We start from the raw sequence: 16,230 nt of genomic DNA on the forward strand, positions 1-16,230 counted from the left end.
ATTAATGGGCTCTTTGCAAATGTGTACTCATCAAAGCTGTCATCCAGTGAAAAAATATGACCCATCCACCTGCATGAAAAGAGGCCAATAAAAGTATACAGGTGACCTTGGCCATCAAATATAGAAGAAGCTGCTGTGAGGGTAAAACTGCACAGTTTATATTTGCTGATTAGTTCTCACCTTTTTTTGTTGTTGTTTGTTTTGTTTTGTTTATCGGCCCTTGTGGTACTGTTCTACAGGACACTAAGGAGTGTGTACAGAATAAGGAAGAGCAAAACAGACTGGTTATAAAAACTCTGGAGGAGGAAAATGAGAAATTAAGTACCCGCTGCGCTGACCTGCTAAATGACCTGGAGAAACTGAGGAAGCAAGAAGCACATTGGAGAAAAGAAAAATATAGCATTGATGCAAAAATAAAGGTAGGCAATGAGAATGGAGGGAATAAGAATAATGCCGTTATTTTGAATCCAGCTTCTTATAGGAAGTTTATTACATGTGATTTTCTTTAAATAACAAGTTATATATTCAAATCCACCAGTGGGGACCAGCATTAATTTATATTCCTTCACTTAAGACCCACAGCTTTTTAAAAATTGATGTTGCAAAGCAGGAAACTGACTTCAAATAGTTATCTAAAATGTAATCATTAAAAAATAAAGGCTATAGCATTTTGAAATAAAACATGTTTTGGAAAAACATATTTAGAATCATGAGGTTTGACATTTTTCAGCTAGAGCTTAAATTTATAAATATAGCTAGAATTCATTACAATAGAGTTTTAAGAATGTATTTTCCAGGTCTTTTAAAAAATAAAATGTGAAAAAAGCATAAAACAGTTGAAAAATACTCATGTGTGTTTTAAAGATGATGCTTTCCTTTGACTTAAAAGGGCCTTATTCATAGTAAAATTTTATTTTCATAGAAGATGAAAGGTACAGTCAATCTTCATAATAGTCTGATATCTTTTTTCATCAGTATTTTTCAAAATAGTACTTTTTTGTGGCTTTCTCTTTGTTTTGAGAATATTTTTGTTAATTTTTTCCCATCAAATTTCAGGTTCCTCATAGACTTTATTGAAAAGGCTAGAACAAATTTTCATACTAGTGAATATGATAGTGCCTCTATGTATGCACACATAAAAAGAATATATAACATAAGCACACATACATATATACATATATATGACTATTAAAGCATACTAAGTATGGATATGTGTGTGTGATTATTTTAGAGGTGAAGGGATGTCTATTTCTGAGTGTGTGTATCAATTTGTTGCACATATTTAAGAAAACACATTAAATCTATTAGTGTACCATCAGGGAATGACTGAGCCATTGAGAAAATTGAATTCTGGTGCATTTTCTTTCTCAATTTTTATATCAGTTTCTGCTTCCCTGCATCCTTTAAGCTGTGTGGTAGTGCGATAAGGGTAAGTGGCACTTCCTTGTGTTAAGTTCATGGGTACATGATTATTTGATGATAACTCTTCGAATCATTGATGACTGTTTTCCACTTAAATAGTTCATTCTGTGATTGGCTGTGAATTTTGGTTCTGTGACTTTTTTTTTTTAATTGTAGGTTTGGTCTTATTAACTTGTAGTCATTTTTTATTTACTCTGGATAGTAATACTTTTATATATATATATATATATATATATATATATATATATATATATATATTTTACAAATACTTTCTGTTCCATGATTCTTGAATAAGGTGAATTGGACTTTGAAAAGTTTGTGAATTTGGAAGAGTCTATTTTATTATTTTCTTCTTTATATTCTCTAATGTTTTTGCATTAGGAATCTTAGATGCTAAACCTTTCCGTACCCTAAAGTCTGTAATCTACTTAGAATTTATTTTGGGATATGTTGTTTCACACCATTTATTTAATAGTTAATTGATTTGTGATTCAATCTCTCTCATATCTCAAGGTTTCCATGTGTGTATTGGTTTGTTTCTGGAAATCTTATTATTCTCATGGTTTTAGATATTGTGGTTTTGTAATTTGACTCATTATTTGGCAGGGAAGTCTTCTTCTTTATTCTTGTTTTTGTAAGTCCCAAGCCCTGTATGTGCTTCTTCACTGTCTTATAATATTTAAGAACGATTTTATTAGTTTTACTGAAAAATTCTGTTAGGAAGTAGATTGGAATCACACTTAATTTATGAATTAATCTTGGGAGAATTGTGACCCTAACATTTATGTATGTGGAATAAGATGTTACATTCTTAAAATGGCACTGTCCACTGTTATTCAATTTATTAATAGCTACTAATCTTGTCAAATTGTATAAGGGTAAGTAATATTTTAAATTATATTTTAACTGATTATTTCAGGAAGACAAGACTGTTACTGATTTATTTTATCTTAACCTTCTTTTCAATGATTTTTTTTCAAATTACCTTATTCTAAAAATTTGTACATTTTCAAGATTTTTCTAAGTTGCATAATTACATTGCACATTAAGAACACTTTGAATCTTTCTTTCCTTTCTAAAATATTGATTGGCATATCATTCACATTTAATCCATTTAAAGTTCACAGTCCAAGTGCAGTAGTTTTTAGTTTGTGCAGAGTTGTGCAGCTATTATCACAATTACTTTTAGAACATTTTCATCGTTTCTTAAAGAAACCCTGTAGCCTTTAGCAATCACTCTGAATTTACCCCCTTTTCTCTGCAACCCTTGATAGCCAGTAAGCTGCTTTCTTTCTCAATATATTTTCTGTTCTAAAATTTCATATAAATGAAATCATAGTGTCTTTTGTGACTGAGTTCTTCTACTTAGAATGTTTTCAGTGTTTATCCATGTTGTAGCATGTTTATCAGTACCACATTCCTTTCTTTGTTGAATAATATTCCATTACATAGATAGCCTACATTTTATTTCTTTACCATTAGTAGATGGACATTTGTGTTCTGAATAATGCTGCTATGACTATTTGTGTACAGGATTTCATGTATACATACATGTATTTTTCTTTCTCTTAGGTACATACCAAAGAGTGAGAATACTGGGTCATATTGTAACTGCTTTTAAGTTTTTGAGGAACTTAAGTTTTTGAGGACTATTTTCAAAAACAGGTGCACCACTTTACATTGTGAACAGCAATGTATGAGAGTTCTGATTTCTTTTTGTGCTCATCAATACTTGTTATTGCCTGTCTTTTTGATTATAGTCATTTCTGTGGATGTTAAGTGATATCTCATTGTGCTTTTCATTTGCGTTTCCCTGATGGCTAATGATGTTGAGCATCTTTGGATGTGGTATTGGCTATTTGTCTGTTTTTGAAGAAATGCATATATATTCTGCATACAAATCTCTTTTGTGTATACTTCTGGATACAAGTCTCTTTTTTGGCTGTATATTTTGAAACTATTTTCTTTAATTCATGGTGTTGTTTTTCCTTTATTAATGGTGTTTTTAAGCATAAATGTTTTACATTTTGATGATATTTATCTACCCTTTTTTTTTGTTACCCATGCTTTGGTGAGAAATCATTGCCTAGTCTAAGATCAAGAAGATGGAAACCTATGTTTTCTTCTTCGAGTTTTATAGTTTTATATCTTGCATTTAGTTCTTTGATCCATTTTGAGTTCGTTTTTGAATGTGATGTTTGATAGAAATCCAACTTCATTCTTTCGTTATTCAGTTATCCCAGTACCATTTGTTGAAAAAAACCTAGTCTTCCCCTCACTGCATCTGTTTGGGCATCTTTATTGAGTATCATGGGACTGTAAATAGAAGGATTTTTTCTTAGACCTCAATTCTGTTCCTTTGATTTATACATTTATCCTCATGTCTATGCTACACTATTGATTATTATAGATTTGTAATAGATTTTGCAATTGGGATATGTGTCTCATCCAAATTTTTTCTTCTTTTTTCAATATTAGCTATTCTGGGTCTCTTGCATTTCCATATGGATTTTAGAAACATCTTTTCCATTCTTACAAGAAAAGCAAGCTGGGTTTATTTTGATAGAGATTGCATTGAATTAGAATATCAATTTGGCAAATATCACTATCTTAGGATACTTTATCTTCTAATCAATCAGTGTGGGGTGTTTCATTATTTTAGGTCTACTTTAATTTTTTTCAATAATGTTTTGTGGTTTTCAGAGTATAATTTTGCACTTCTTTGGGTACATATATTCCTAAAAATTTAATTAATTTTTATGCTATTTTAAGTGGAACTGTTTCTTCATTTCCTTTTTGGGTGGTTTATTCCTACTGTAGAGATCTGTAATTAATTTTATATAGTGATCTTATGTCCTGCCACCCTGCTTGATAGGTTGATTCTTCGGGGTTTTCTATATGTAAGATTATGTCATTTATAAGCAGAGATAATTTTACTTCTTCTTTTCCAATCTGGTGCCTTTTATCTCATTTGATTGCCCATTCATTACCCTGCTAGAATCTCTCATATAAAGTTGAATAGAAATAAGAGTAGACATCTATGTCTTGTTCCATATCTCATTGGTAAAGGAACCACTCTTTCACCCTTAAGTATGATAATTGATGTTTGCTCTGAAGTTTTGTTGATAAACTTTATCAGATTGAGGAAGTTTCTTTTGGTTCGTAGTTGTTGAATGTTTTTGTCTTTTATCATGAAGAGGTGTTGGATTCTGGTGAATGCTTTTTCTGTATCTATTGAAATAATATTGTGGTTTTTGTTTTTTATTCTGTTGGTATGATATATTACTTGAATTTTGGATGTTAAACCAACTTTACATTGCTGGGATATTTTTGCCTTTGGTATCAAGTCAGATCTTTGGCATCTACTGGCCTTGTAGAATAAATTAGAAAATATTTTCTCCTCATATGTTTTGGAAGAGTTTGAAAAGAATGGGTATTCATTAAAAAAAAAATACTTGGTTCACCAGTTAAAGCCATTTGGTACTAGAATTTTTTATTTTGGGTAGTTTTGATAACTGATTAATAAACCTTTTCAGTTATCATAGGTCTGTTGAGATTTTCTATTTCTTCTTGAGTTAGTTTAGGTGATCTGTGTCTTTCTACGTACGTAGGTTATCCAATTTGCTGATGTACAATTGCTTACAGTATTCTCTAATAATCCTTTTTTTATTTCTGTACTAGTGTCCTTACTTTCATTTTTGATTTTAGTTACTTACACCTTTTCTCTTTTTTGTTTGTCATTCTAACTAAAGGTTTGTTAATTTTTTTTAATGTTTATTTTTGAGAGAGACACAGAGTGGGGGAGGGGCAGAGAGAGAGGGAGACACAGAATCTGAAACAGGCTCCAGGCTCTGAGCTGTCAGCACAGAGCCCCATGCAGGGCTCAAACTCATGAACTGAACCATAAGATCATGACCTGAGCCCAAGTTGGATGCTTAACGGACTGAGCCACCTAGGCTCCCCTAAAGGTTTGTTAATTTTGTTGCTATTTACAAAGAGTCAAATTTTGCTTTAATTGATTATTGTTTTGCTAGCCCCTTTATAAAAACTTTCCATATTAATCTTTATCATTTCCTTTCTATTCTCTTTGGTTTTACTTTGCTATTTTAATTTGTTTTCTATTTCTTCAAGGTGTAAAATTAGATTCTTAATTTGAGGTATGTTTTCTTTTTTAATGTTGGCATTTATAGCTATAAATTTCCCCAGTACTACCTTTGCTGCATCTTGTAATTATTAGTATTTATGCGTTGTTTTCATTCATCTCTGAATATTTTCTAATTCTCTTGTGATCTCTTCTTTCACCTATTTGTTGTTTATGATTAGTTTGTCTAATTTCCACATATTAAATTTTTCTTTTGGTTTTTCTTCTTTTAGTGACTTTTAACTCCAATCCGCTATGGTTGGACAAGGTACTTTGTATAATTGTAATGTTTTTAAATTGATTAAGCATTGTTTTATGTCCTAACATTTGGCCTGATACGGCAGATATTCCATGTGTACTTGAGAAAAATATATAATCTGCTATTTTGGAGTAAAGTATTCCATATACATCTATTAGGACTACTTAGTTTATAGTGTTCTTCAGCCCTCTTCATCCTTGTTGACCTTCTGTCTAAATGTTGTATTCATTATTTAAAGTGGAGTATTGAATTCTTCAGCTATTATTGTAAAACTGTATTTCTCCCTTCAATTCTGTAATTGTTTATATATTTAAGGGCTTGGTTGTTTGGTTCGTGTACATTTATAGTTATTATATCTTCCTGATGAATTGACTCTTTAATCAATATATAAGCTCTCTTTTCCCTTTTGTGACAGTTTTTGACATAAAGTATATTTTGTTTGGTATTATTTTATCTGTTCCAGCTCTTTTCGGTTATTATTTTCAGAGAATATCTTTTCCATTCTTTCATTTTCAGTCTATTTGTGTCTTTGTATCTGAAATCAGTGTCTCTCTTTTTTTTCAATTCCAGTATAATTAACATCCAGTATTGTATTAGTTTGACCTGTACAATATAGTGATTCAGAAATTCTGTACATTACTCAGTGCTCATCATGATAAGTATACTCTTAATCCCTTCACCTGTTTCACCCATCCCCATCTATGGTCACCATCAATTTGTTCTCCAAAAGTGTCTGGTTTTTTTGTCTTTTTTTTCCCCTTGTTCATGTTTTTGTCCCTTAAATTTTACATTTGAATGAAATTGTATGACATTTATCTTTCTCTGACTGACTTTTTTAAAGTGAGTCTTTTTTGAGGCACCTGGGTGGCTTAGTCGGTTAAGCATCTGACTTCAGCTCTCGTCATGATCTCGCAGTTCTTGAGTGTGAGCTCTGTTTTCGGCTCTGTCCTGACAGCTCAGACCCTGGAATCTGCGTTGGATTCTGTGTCTCCCCCACTCTCTCTGTCCCTTCCCTGCTTGTGCTCTCTCTCTCTCGCTCACTCGCTCAAAAATACATAAGTAAACGTTTAAAAAAAGGATCTCTAAAATGTGACAAGCCACTCTCTCTTACTTTCAAGATTCTTTTTTGGGGAGCTGAATTCCAAAAGATTGATAATAATTTATCTCAGTGTGTGTCTCTTTTCTCTTGATCATTCTTGGAGTTTGTTGTGGCTGGCCTTTGGATTTGTGGTGCATGTATTTCATCAAAATTGGGAAGTTTATGGCCATTTTTTCTTCACATGTTATTTCTGCTTCCTCTTGTCTCTTCGCTTTCTGAGACTCCCATAATGTGTATGTCTTTCTTGTTAATGGTGTCCACAGTTTTCATAGGTTCTGTTCACTGTTCTTCATGTTCTTTCTGCTGCTCAGATTCAATAATTTTCCTTGTTTCATCATCTAATTTGCTGATTCTTTCTTCAACCTGCTCTGTGTCTGTTGTTGGGCACTCTGGAGAATGATTCATTTTTGTTATTTTACTTTTTCACTCCAGCATTTATGTTTACTTCCTTTTAATAATTTTTTTTCTTTACTGATATTCTTTTGGTTTATACATTGTTTTCCTGGTTTACTGTAGATTTTTTTTCATGTTTTTTTCCTTAGTATATTTAAGACATTTTAAAGTTTTTGCCTTGTAAATCTGATATCTGGGGTTCCTCAGGAATGGTTTGTGTTAATTTATATGTTCCTTTGTTTAGGCCATACTTACCTCATTTTTCTTGTATGCCTTGTGATGTTTTGTTGTTGAAAGTGGAGCATTTGAGTATGATAATGTGGTAACTCTGGAAGCCAGATTCTATCCCTTATTGAAGTGTTTTGCTTTTTTACCTGTCAAAGGTTATTTAGGTAATCTTCAAATCTGTATTTTTAAGAGTCTGTTCCTTGTTGTGTAAGCTCACTGAGGTTTCTATCCTTAAGCTTTTGTTCACCTCATGTGGTGTCACAGGTTTCCTTGATGCCAGGAGCCAAAACAAACAGAACACAAGGAAAAGGAAAAACCCAAACAAACACAGTACACACATCCACAGCCACAAAACAAATCCCTCTCCCAGTCTTTGTATTGACTCCATACTGAGAAAGTCTTTCAAGACTTATCCATTGCACTGAGCTCAGAGGTCAGCCCAGGGTGAAACTTTGGGTCTTAATCAAAGACTTTTCTGTCTTTTCTAGTCTTTTCTGAGCATGCATCTTTCTCTGAGCCTATGTGTGGTTTTCTAAACTTTCCAAGATGAATGGGTATTTTTGAATGTCTTAATGTCTCAAAGAATCTCCCACAGCTTTTGCTTCCATGCCTTGGGCATTCTGTTGTGTATCTGAACCAATAATCTTTTACTGTACACATCTGTGTTTTGTTAGTTTACCTTGTGGTATCTTTGAGCCATATCCTATTTTTTCAGTCTGCGTTACCAGGTAGGTTAAACAAGACATAATCACTTTGCATCATTCCTTCAGGTAGCCCTCAGATAAATTAGATACACATAGTAATTTGCTAGTGAAGTCTGTTCTGCTTCCTTCTGAACCAAGGACCAGTATCTCCTACTCAGAACTACTGTCATTCTAAGAATATAACTGCTTTAAGATTCCCAGGCTTTAAAGTGGTCAACTTATTGGAGACAGTGTGGAGAAGGGCAAATGAAAACTCCATAAATCTTTTGTGCTATTTTTAAGTTGCTTTTATTTTTGGCTCAGCATTTTTTTGGTTGCTGTAAATATTTGAATGTTATTTTTCTAACATTAGTTCTGAGAGTTTCTGCTTGTTTTTTCATATTTCTGCCAGGGCAAGAGTGCTTGGAGCTGCCTACTCTGCCATTTTCTTGATGTCACTTGTCACCTTCATTTTTTTTTAATTAAAAAAATTTTTTTATGATTATTTATTTTTGAAAGAGAGAGACAGAGCATGAGTGGGGGAGGGTCAGAGAGAGGGAGACACAAAATCTGAAGCAGATTCCAGGGTCCAAACTGTCAGCACAGAGCCCAGTGCAGGGTTCAAACTTGCAAACCACGAAATCATGACCTGAGCTGAAGTTGGACACTTAACTGACTGAGCCACCCAGATGCCTGTTGTCACCTTCATTTTGAAATGATAGTTTTACTATATATATGATTCTGTGTTAGCAGTTTTTTTTTTCGTTTGAGCACTTTGAATATGTTATCTCACTGTCTCTGACATCTATTGTTTCTGAAGAAGAGTCAGTTGTTAATCTTACTGAGGTCTCTTGAAAATGAGGAGTGGTTTTTCTCTTATGGTTTCTAAGATTTTTTCTTGGTTTTGGCTGTCAGTATTTTTACTATGATATGTCTGTGGATTTCTGCATGTACAGTCCATGGAGGTTTTGTGCTTCTTGGATGTTACATTAATTTTTTTCATGATTGTTTGGTAGTTTTCAGTCATTATTTCTTTGAATATTTTTTCTGTTTCTTTATTCTCTTACCTCTCCTTCTCGTAGTTTCATTATGCTCTGTTGGTGCATTTAATAGTGTTCCACATTTTTCTGGGGCTATTGACTATTGTTATTCTTTTTTCTTGATTTATCTTCAAGTTTTTCTTTTTTCTGCCATCTCCTATTGAATATTCAGCTCCTCTTGTGAACTTTTTGATGCTCTTCATTTTGGTTGTTTTGCTTTTTAGCATCAGAAATTCCACTTGGATGTTTAAAAATAACCTATATCACTTTATGGTGTTTTTTATTAGGTGAGACTTTGTCATGTTTTTGAAGCATGGTTTTCTTTAGTAATTTTTTATTGACTGCTTCTTCTCCTCTATGTATGGATGACACTTTCCTCTTTTTACATGTTGTAATTTTTGTTGGAAAATGGACATTTAAAATTGTATAGTAGAGTAGTTTTGGATACTGATTCCTCACTACCCCATCCTCATTGTAAAATGTAAAATATTTTTAATATCTATTTTTGATTTTTAAAATTGTTGCATTTTTTAAATACTTAAATTTTTAAATCTAATTTTAAATTTATATATCTGGCATAAGGGTGGTTCTAGCTCTTGGTTGTTATAAACAGTGCTGGTATAAACATGGGTATGCCAATATGTCTTCAAGATCCTGCTTTCTATTCTTTTGAATTTATATACCAAGAAATATTGCTGGATTATATACTAGATACCTTTTTAATGTTTTGAGCAGTTACCACCCTCCCAGCCGACCATACAGGTTACATCATTTATAGTCCCACCAGTAGCGCACAAAGATTTCTGCTTTCTCATATCCATGCCAGTGATCTTTCTTTTTTCTTTCTCCCTCCCTCCCTCCCTCTCTCTCTTTCTCTCTCTCTCATTGCTGTTTTTTGTCATAAATGGAAATTTAAGAAGTACTCAGAGTGCTTTCTTGGCCGAAAGACATTATTTTTACCTTTAAAAGATTGCTTCAGCTACCGTGGGGTAATATGTGAAGTATGAGAGCATGGCTAGAGTAGAGGAGTGCGGGGTAGAGTAGAGTGCCTAAACCCTGGTGCTCACTTCTGCAAATAATCAATGTATAGTGTTTATGTGGGTATACTTTATGTTTAGATATGTTTATTTACTACTTTATGAAAATAATCAAAATTAGTTTTGTAATATATTTTGGAAAAAATATAGTTAAAAGTAACATCAATTTTGAAATGTTTCACAATGTAAACAATAGAGAATTATCTGGAGGAAAAGGCCGACTTTGTAAAACTTGGGTAAAATTTCACCATAATCAGGAAAACTGAACATGATCTGAATCTCAAATATTATACAATTATGTTGATATTTTTTACAGTTCTGTCCCTTTTTTTCCCAATGTGTGTACATTTAAAATAGAGGAAATAATGAAATATCTGCCATTTGTCCTGGCTACTCTTTAAGTAAATGAACTAATTTTTTTATTCATATATACTTTCACTATACAATAATTTCCTTACACAATAATAGCTTTTTCACTATACAATAATTTCCTTACTATAATTTCAATAAGTACATTTCTACTTTGATTTTCAAATTTAATTGCTTCACATTCTTAGTTTTTGTACCAAGGCACTATGATACTTTTTCATTTTCTGGAAAAAGTAAATTGCAACTGGATGAAAGTTATTGTTTGTACTAAATATTTTTTTAGTTAAGTGAAAACAAAACAAATTAAAAACATTACCAATTTTTTACTGTAATTTTTTAGATTAGTTGAATAGAATACACTTCATTTCTTATTTGATACTTATTATGTTTGATTATGATATAAGTGCTCTGATTTTAGGCCTTTGAAGATGATTTAATTGAAGCAAGAAAAGAAATTGAAGTATCACAGAGTAAATATAATGCTGTGTCATTACAGTTGAATAATAAACAGACTGAACTTATCCAGAAGGATATGGATATTACCTTTGTCAGGCAAGTATATTCAATTTCAAATGTAATATAGCACTGTCATTAGTTATTCAGAATGGCAACATATATGTTTATTATTAACACTCTAAAATGACAACAATAGGTCTTCTATGAAGACATATGTTTGTATATTGAAACGATCTGGATTTTATTTATTTATTTATTTATTTTATTTTTTTAACATTTATTTATTTTTGAGACAGAGACAGAGCATGAACAGGGGAGGGGCAGAGAGAGAGGGAGACACAGAATTGGAAGCAGGCTCCAGGCTCTGAGCCATCAGCCCAGAGCCTGACGCGGGGCTCGAACTCACGGACCGCGAGATCGTGACCTGAGCCAAAGTCGGACGCTCAACCAGCTGAGCCACCCAGGCGCCTGAAATGATCTGGATTTTAAATACCGAACTTGGAATCGTTAACTGAGAGAATCAAGTGTTGCACAGGATTGGGAAGAGCATTCTTAAAGAGTGGTTTTGTTTCCATTTTTAATAAGCATAATGCATTCATTCATTGTTTCCTTCTAAAATTCCCAGCTGGGTATTATATGATATTCATTATTGTTATTTATAATGGGCAATATATGAGAAATCCAATTTTGACTTTTTATTTTATTATGTTCTACATAGATTTAGTTTATGAGATACTCTTTCTATATCAAAATAGTTAATTTTGTAGTGCTATTCAGAAAGTAGGATTCCTTGAAAAATATGTTTTCAAGTGTTTTGAAAGATTTAAACTACCTATTATTTCATTTACCTTTATCAGAAAACGATATTAGAATAAGTCATAAATATGTAGGTATATATGCATGCATATCACATATATATGTTATCTATATATACACATGCCTACATTATATACATGTGTGTATGTATGTACATTTTTACTTAAACTAATTAAAGTAATCGTACAAAGTTGGGGCACCTATGTGGCTCAGTCCGTTAAGCGGCTGACTTCGGCTCAGGTCATGATATCATGGTTTGTGGGTTTGAGCCCTGCGTTGGGCTCTGTGCTGACAGCTCGGAGCCTGGAGCCTGCTTCTGATGCTGTGTCTCCCTCTCTCTCTGCCCCCTCCCACTCACGCTCTCTCTCTCTCTGTCTCTCAAAAATGAATTAATGTTAAAAAAATTTTTTAAAGTAATCTTACAAAGTTTTTCATATACCTTTATAAACAATTTCATCCTCTGGTGGTACTACTGTGTATATATGTGCATACATATATATGTGTATATATATATATATACACACACATAAACTATTTACATATGTAATATTATATATAAACACTATGTATTTCGGTTATGTATAATAATATTGTGTGGTTAAAACCTGATATGTAAATATGTATTTATGTATTATATATTTATATTCAATACATATTTGTGTATTTTTACATATATTTTGTATATTACAAGATATCTCTATATATATCTATCAGGGCAGAAGTTTTAGTTAGGTAGCACTTTATATATATATATACATATATATATATATATATATATATACACACACACACACACATATATATACATATGTATATATATACATATGTATATATATGTATATATATGTGTGTATATATATACATATGTGTATATATATATGTATATATATGTGTGTGTATATATATATATGTATATATATATAAATTTATTACCTAAGCAAAAATTCATTGTGTTACAATTTAAAAATCTTCTTATTAATAGGGTTGAGGAAAAGTATAACATTTATAGGTGATAGACTGATTGGCTTATCTATTCATGGTATAATTATTTTTGAAGCCTGTAATTTGATGAAATCAGAAAAGTAATTTTACATAGTTATAGAATCTTAGATTTTTAATTTTTTTTTTTTTTGCATTTTATTTATTTTTGAGAAACAGAGTGAGACAAAGCGTGAGCAGGGGAGGGGCAGAGAGAGAAGGAGACAGAATCTGAAGCAGGCTCCAGGCTCTGAGCAAGCAGTCAGCACAGAGCCTGATGCCGGGCTTGAACCCACAAACCGTGAAATCATGACCTGAGCTGAAGTTGGACGCTCAACCGACTGAGCCACCCAGGCGCCCTTAGAATCTTAGATTTGTAAGAAATCTTAAAATTGTCATTTATTCCTGTCTTCTTCTCAATAAGATAATATACCTTTTGGTCTTTGCTTGACACTTTTAGTTGATAGGTTTCTCATTACTTTTCAAGACTGTTCTTTTCAGTTTATATTGTTAAAATTGAACATTGTTCAGTTGAGTTAAAGTTTGATTTTTTTTACAATATCCACCCATTTATCTTGAATCCTTATTTAGAAAACCTCAGAGACAGTCTAATCTCTATTCTATTGCATAGATCTTGAAATAATAGAAGATATCTTTATCAATAACTTTATCTTTTCATTGTTTAACTATTATTTCTCATAATTTTTCATGTTATATACTTTGTAGATGTTACACTGTTTGGGGTTGCATTTCTGAATGTGTTCCATATCATCAGTATCTGTATCATCAATATTTTTCTTAAAATGTAACACTGATAACTGCACAAAATATTCCAATGATGACCTTTCCCTTTTAGAGTATGATTCGGATGGAACATGGGACATAATCTAGGATGCAGTGTAGTGTTAAGTGCATGGCATTTGAATAATTACATTTTCTACTAAATTTTGCCCCTTTGTATACTTGAATTTAGTGTATTGCAAGAGCTATAAGCTACAGTAAATAAGGCAGTAATATCCACAGATGGGCATTTTATTACACTATGGTAAAAGAAAGGACCATGTGTAATTTTAAGAGCTTGACTGTAAGGGCTTATAGAGGTGGAGTTGGGGGGGAGGTTCCGGAAGATGGCGGCGGAGGAGGACGCGGGGCTCACAACGCATCCTGCCGATCACTTAGATTCCACCTACACCTGCCTAAAGAACCCAGAAAACCGCCAGAGGATTAGCAGAAGGGAGTCTCCGGAGTCAAGCGCAGACGAGAGGCCCACGGAAGAGGGTAGGAAGGGCGGCGAGGCGGTGCGCGCTCCACGGACTGGCGGGAGGGGGCCGGGGCGGAGGGGCGGCTCGCCGGCCAAGCAGAGCCCCTGAGTCTGGCTGGCAAAAGCGGAGGGGCCGGACGGACTGTGTTCCGACAGCAAGCGCGACTTAGCGTCTGGGAGGTCAGAAGTTAACAGCTCTGCTCGGAAAGCGGGAAGGCTGGAGGACAAAGGGAGGGAGAGCTGCTGAGCCCCCGGACGGCAGAGCTCAGCTTGGCGGGGAACAAAGGCGCCAGCGCCATCTCCCCCGCCCATCCCCCAGCCAAAATCCCAAAGGGAACCAGTTCCTGCCAGGGAACTTGCTCGCTCCGCGCAAACACCCAACTCTGTGCTTCTGCGGAGCCAAACCTCCGGCAGCGGATCTGACTCCCTCCCGCTGCCACAGGGCTCCTCCTGGAGTGGATCACCTAAGGAGAAGCGAGCTAAGCCTGCCCCTCCAGCCCCGTGCACCTTGCCTACCCACCCCAGCTAATACGCCAGATCCCCAGCAACACAAGCCTGGCAGTGTGCAAGTAGCCCAGAAGGGCCACGCCACCCCACAGTGAATCCCGCCCCTAGGAGAGGGGAAGAGAAGGCACACACCAGTCTGACTGTGGCCCCAGCAGTGGGCTGGGGGCAGACATCGGGTCGGACTGCAGCCCCGCCCACTAACTCCAGTTATACACCACAGCACAGGGGAAGTGCACTGCAGGTCCTCACCACGCCAGGGACTCTCCAAAATGACCAAACGGAAGAATTCCCCTCAGAAGAATCTCCAGGAAATAACAACAGCTAATGAACTGATCAAAAAGGATTTAAATAATATAACAGAAAGTGAATTTAGAATAATAGTCATAAAATTAATCGCTGGGCTTGAAAACAGTATACAGGACAGCAGAGAATCTCTTGCCACAAAGATCGAGGGACTAAGGAACAGTCACGAGGAGTTGAAAAACGCTTTAAACGAAATGCAAAACAAAATGGAATCCACGATGGCTCGGCTTGAAGAGGCAGAGGAGAGAATAGGTGTACTAGAAGATAAAGTTATGGAGAAAGAGGAAGCTGAAAGAAAGAGAGATAAAAAAATCCAGGAGTATGAGGGGAAAATTAGAGAACTAAGTGATACACTAAAAAAAAATAATATACGCATAATTGGTATCCCAGAGGAGGAAGAGAGAGGGAAAGGTGCTGAAGGGGTACTTGAACAAATTATAGCTGAGAACTTCCCTGAACTGGGGAAGGAAAAAGGCATTGAAATCCAAGAGGCACAGAGAACTCCCTTCAGACGTAACTTGAATCGATCTTCTGCACGACATATCATAGTGAAACTGGCAAAATACAAGGATAAAGAGAAAATTCTGAAAGCAGCAAGGGATAAACGTGCCCTCACTTATAAAGGGAGACCTATAAGACTCGTGACTGATCTCTCCTTTGAAACTTGGCAGGCCAGAAAGGCTTGGCACGGTATCTACAGTGTGCTAAACAGAAAAAATATGCAGCCGAGAATCCTTTATCCAGCAAGTCTGTCATTTAGAATAGAAGGAGAGATAAAGGTCTTCCCAAACAAACAAAAACTGAAGGAATTTGTCACCACGAAACCAGCCCTACAAGAGATCCTAAGGGGGATCCTGTGAGACAAAGTACCAGAGACATCACTACAAGCATAAAACATACAGACATCACAATGACTCTAAACCCATATCTTTCTATAATAACACTGAATGTAAATGGATTAAATGCGCCAACTAAAAGACATAGGGTATCAGAATGGATAAAAAAACAAGACCCATCTATTTGCTGTCTACAAGAGACTCATTTTAGACCTGAGGACACCTTTAGATTGAGAGTGAGGGGATGGAGAACTATTTATCATGCTCCTGGAAGCCAAAAGAAAGCTGGAGTAGCCATACTTATATCAGACAAACTAGACTTTAAATTAAAGGCTGTAACAAGAGATGAAGAAGGGCATTATATAATAATCACAGGGTCTATCCACCAGGAAGAGCTAACTA

At 34.5% G+C, this 16,230-nt stretch overlaps 1 protein-coding gene across 4 annotated transcripts in view; it reads left to right on the plus strand.

Moving 5' to 3' along the window:
* The window catches only part of CNTLN (centlein), a 323,473-nt gene that overhangs the window by 104,060 nt on the left and 203,183 nt on the right, over positions 1-16,230 (plus strand). For all 4 annotated transcript variants that reach the window (XR_007455010.1, XM_049618615.1, XM_049618453.1 and 1 more), the window contains exons 5-6: positions 240-419; positions 11,090-11,227. Coding sequence is in view for 3 of the 4 variants with exons in the window: in XM_049618615.1 (XP_049474572.1) it covers positions 240-419; positions 11,090-11,227 (318 nt within the window). In the remaining variant the exon portion in view is untranslated. The remainder of the gene's footprint in view (positions 1-239; positions 420-11,089; positions 11,228-16,230) is intronic.

The sequence above is a fragment of the Panthera uncia genome, chromosome D4 (assembly GCF_023721935.1).
Source record: "Panthera uncia isolate 11264 chromosome D4, Puncia_PCG_1.0, whole genome shotgun sequence".
Classification (NCBI taxonomy): Eukaryota; Metazoa; Chordata; class Mammalia; order Carnivora; family Felidae; genus Panthera; species Panthera uncia.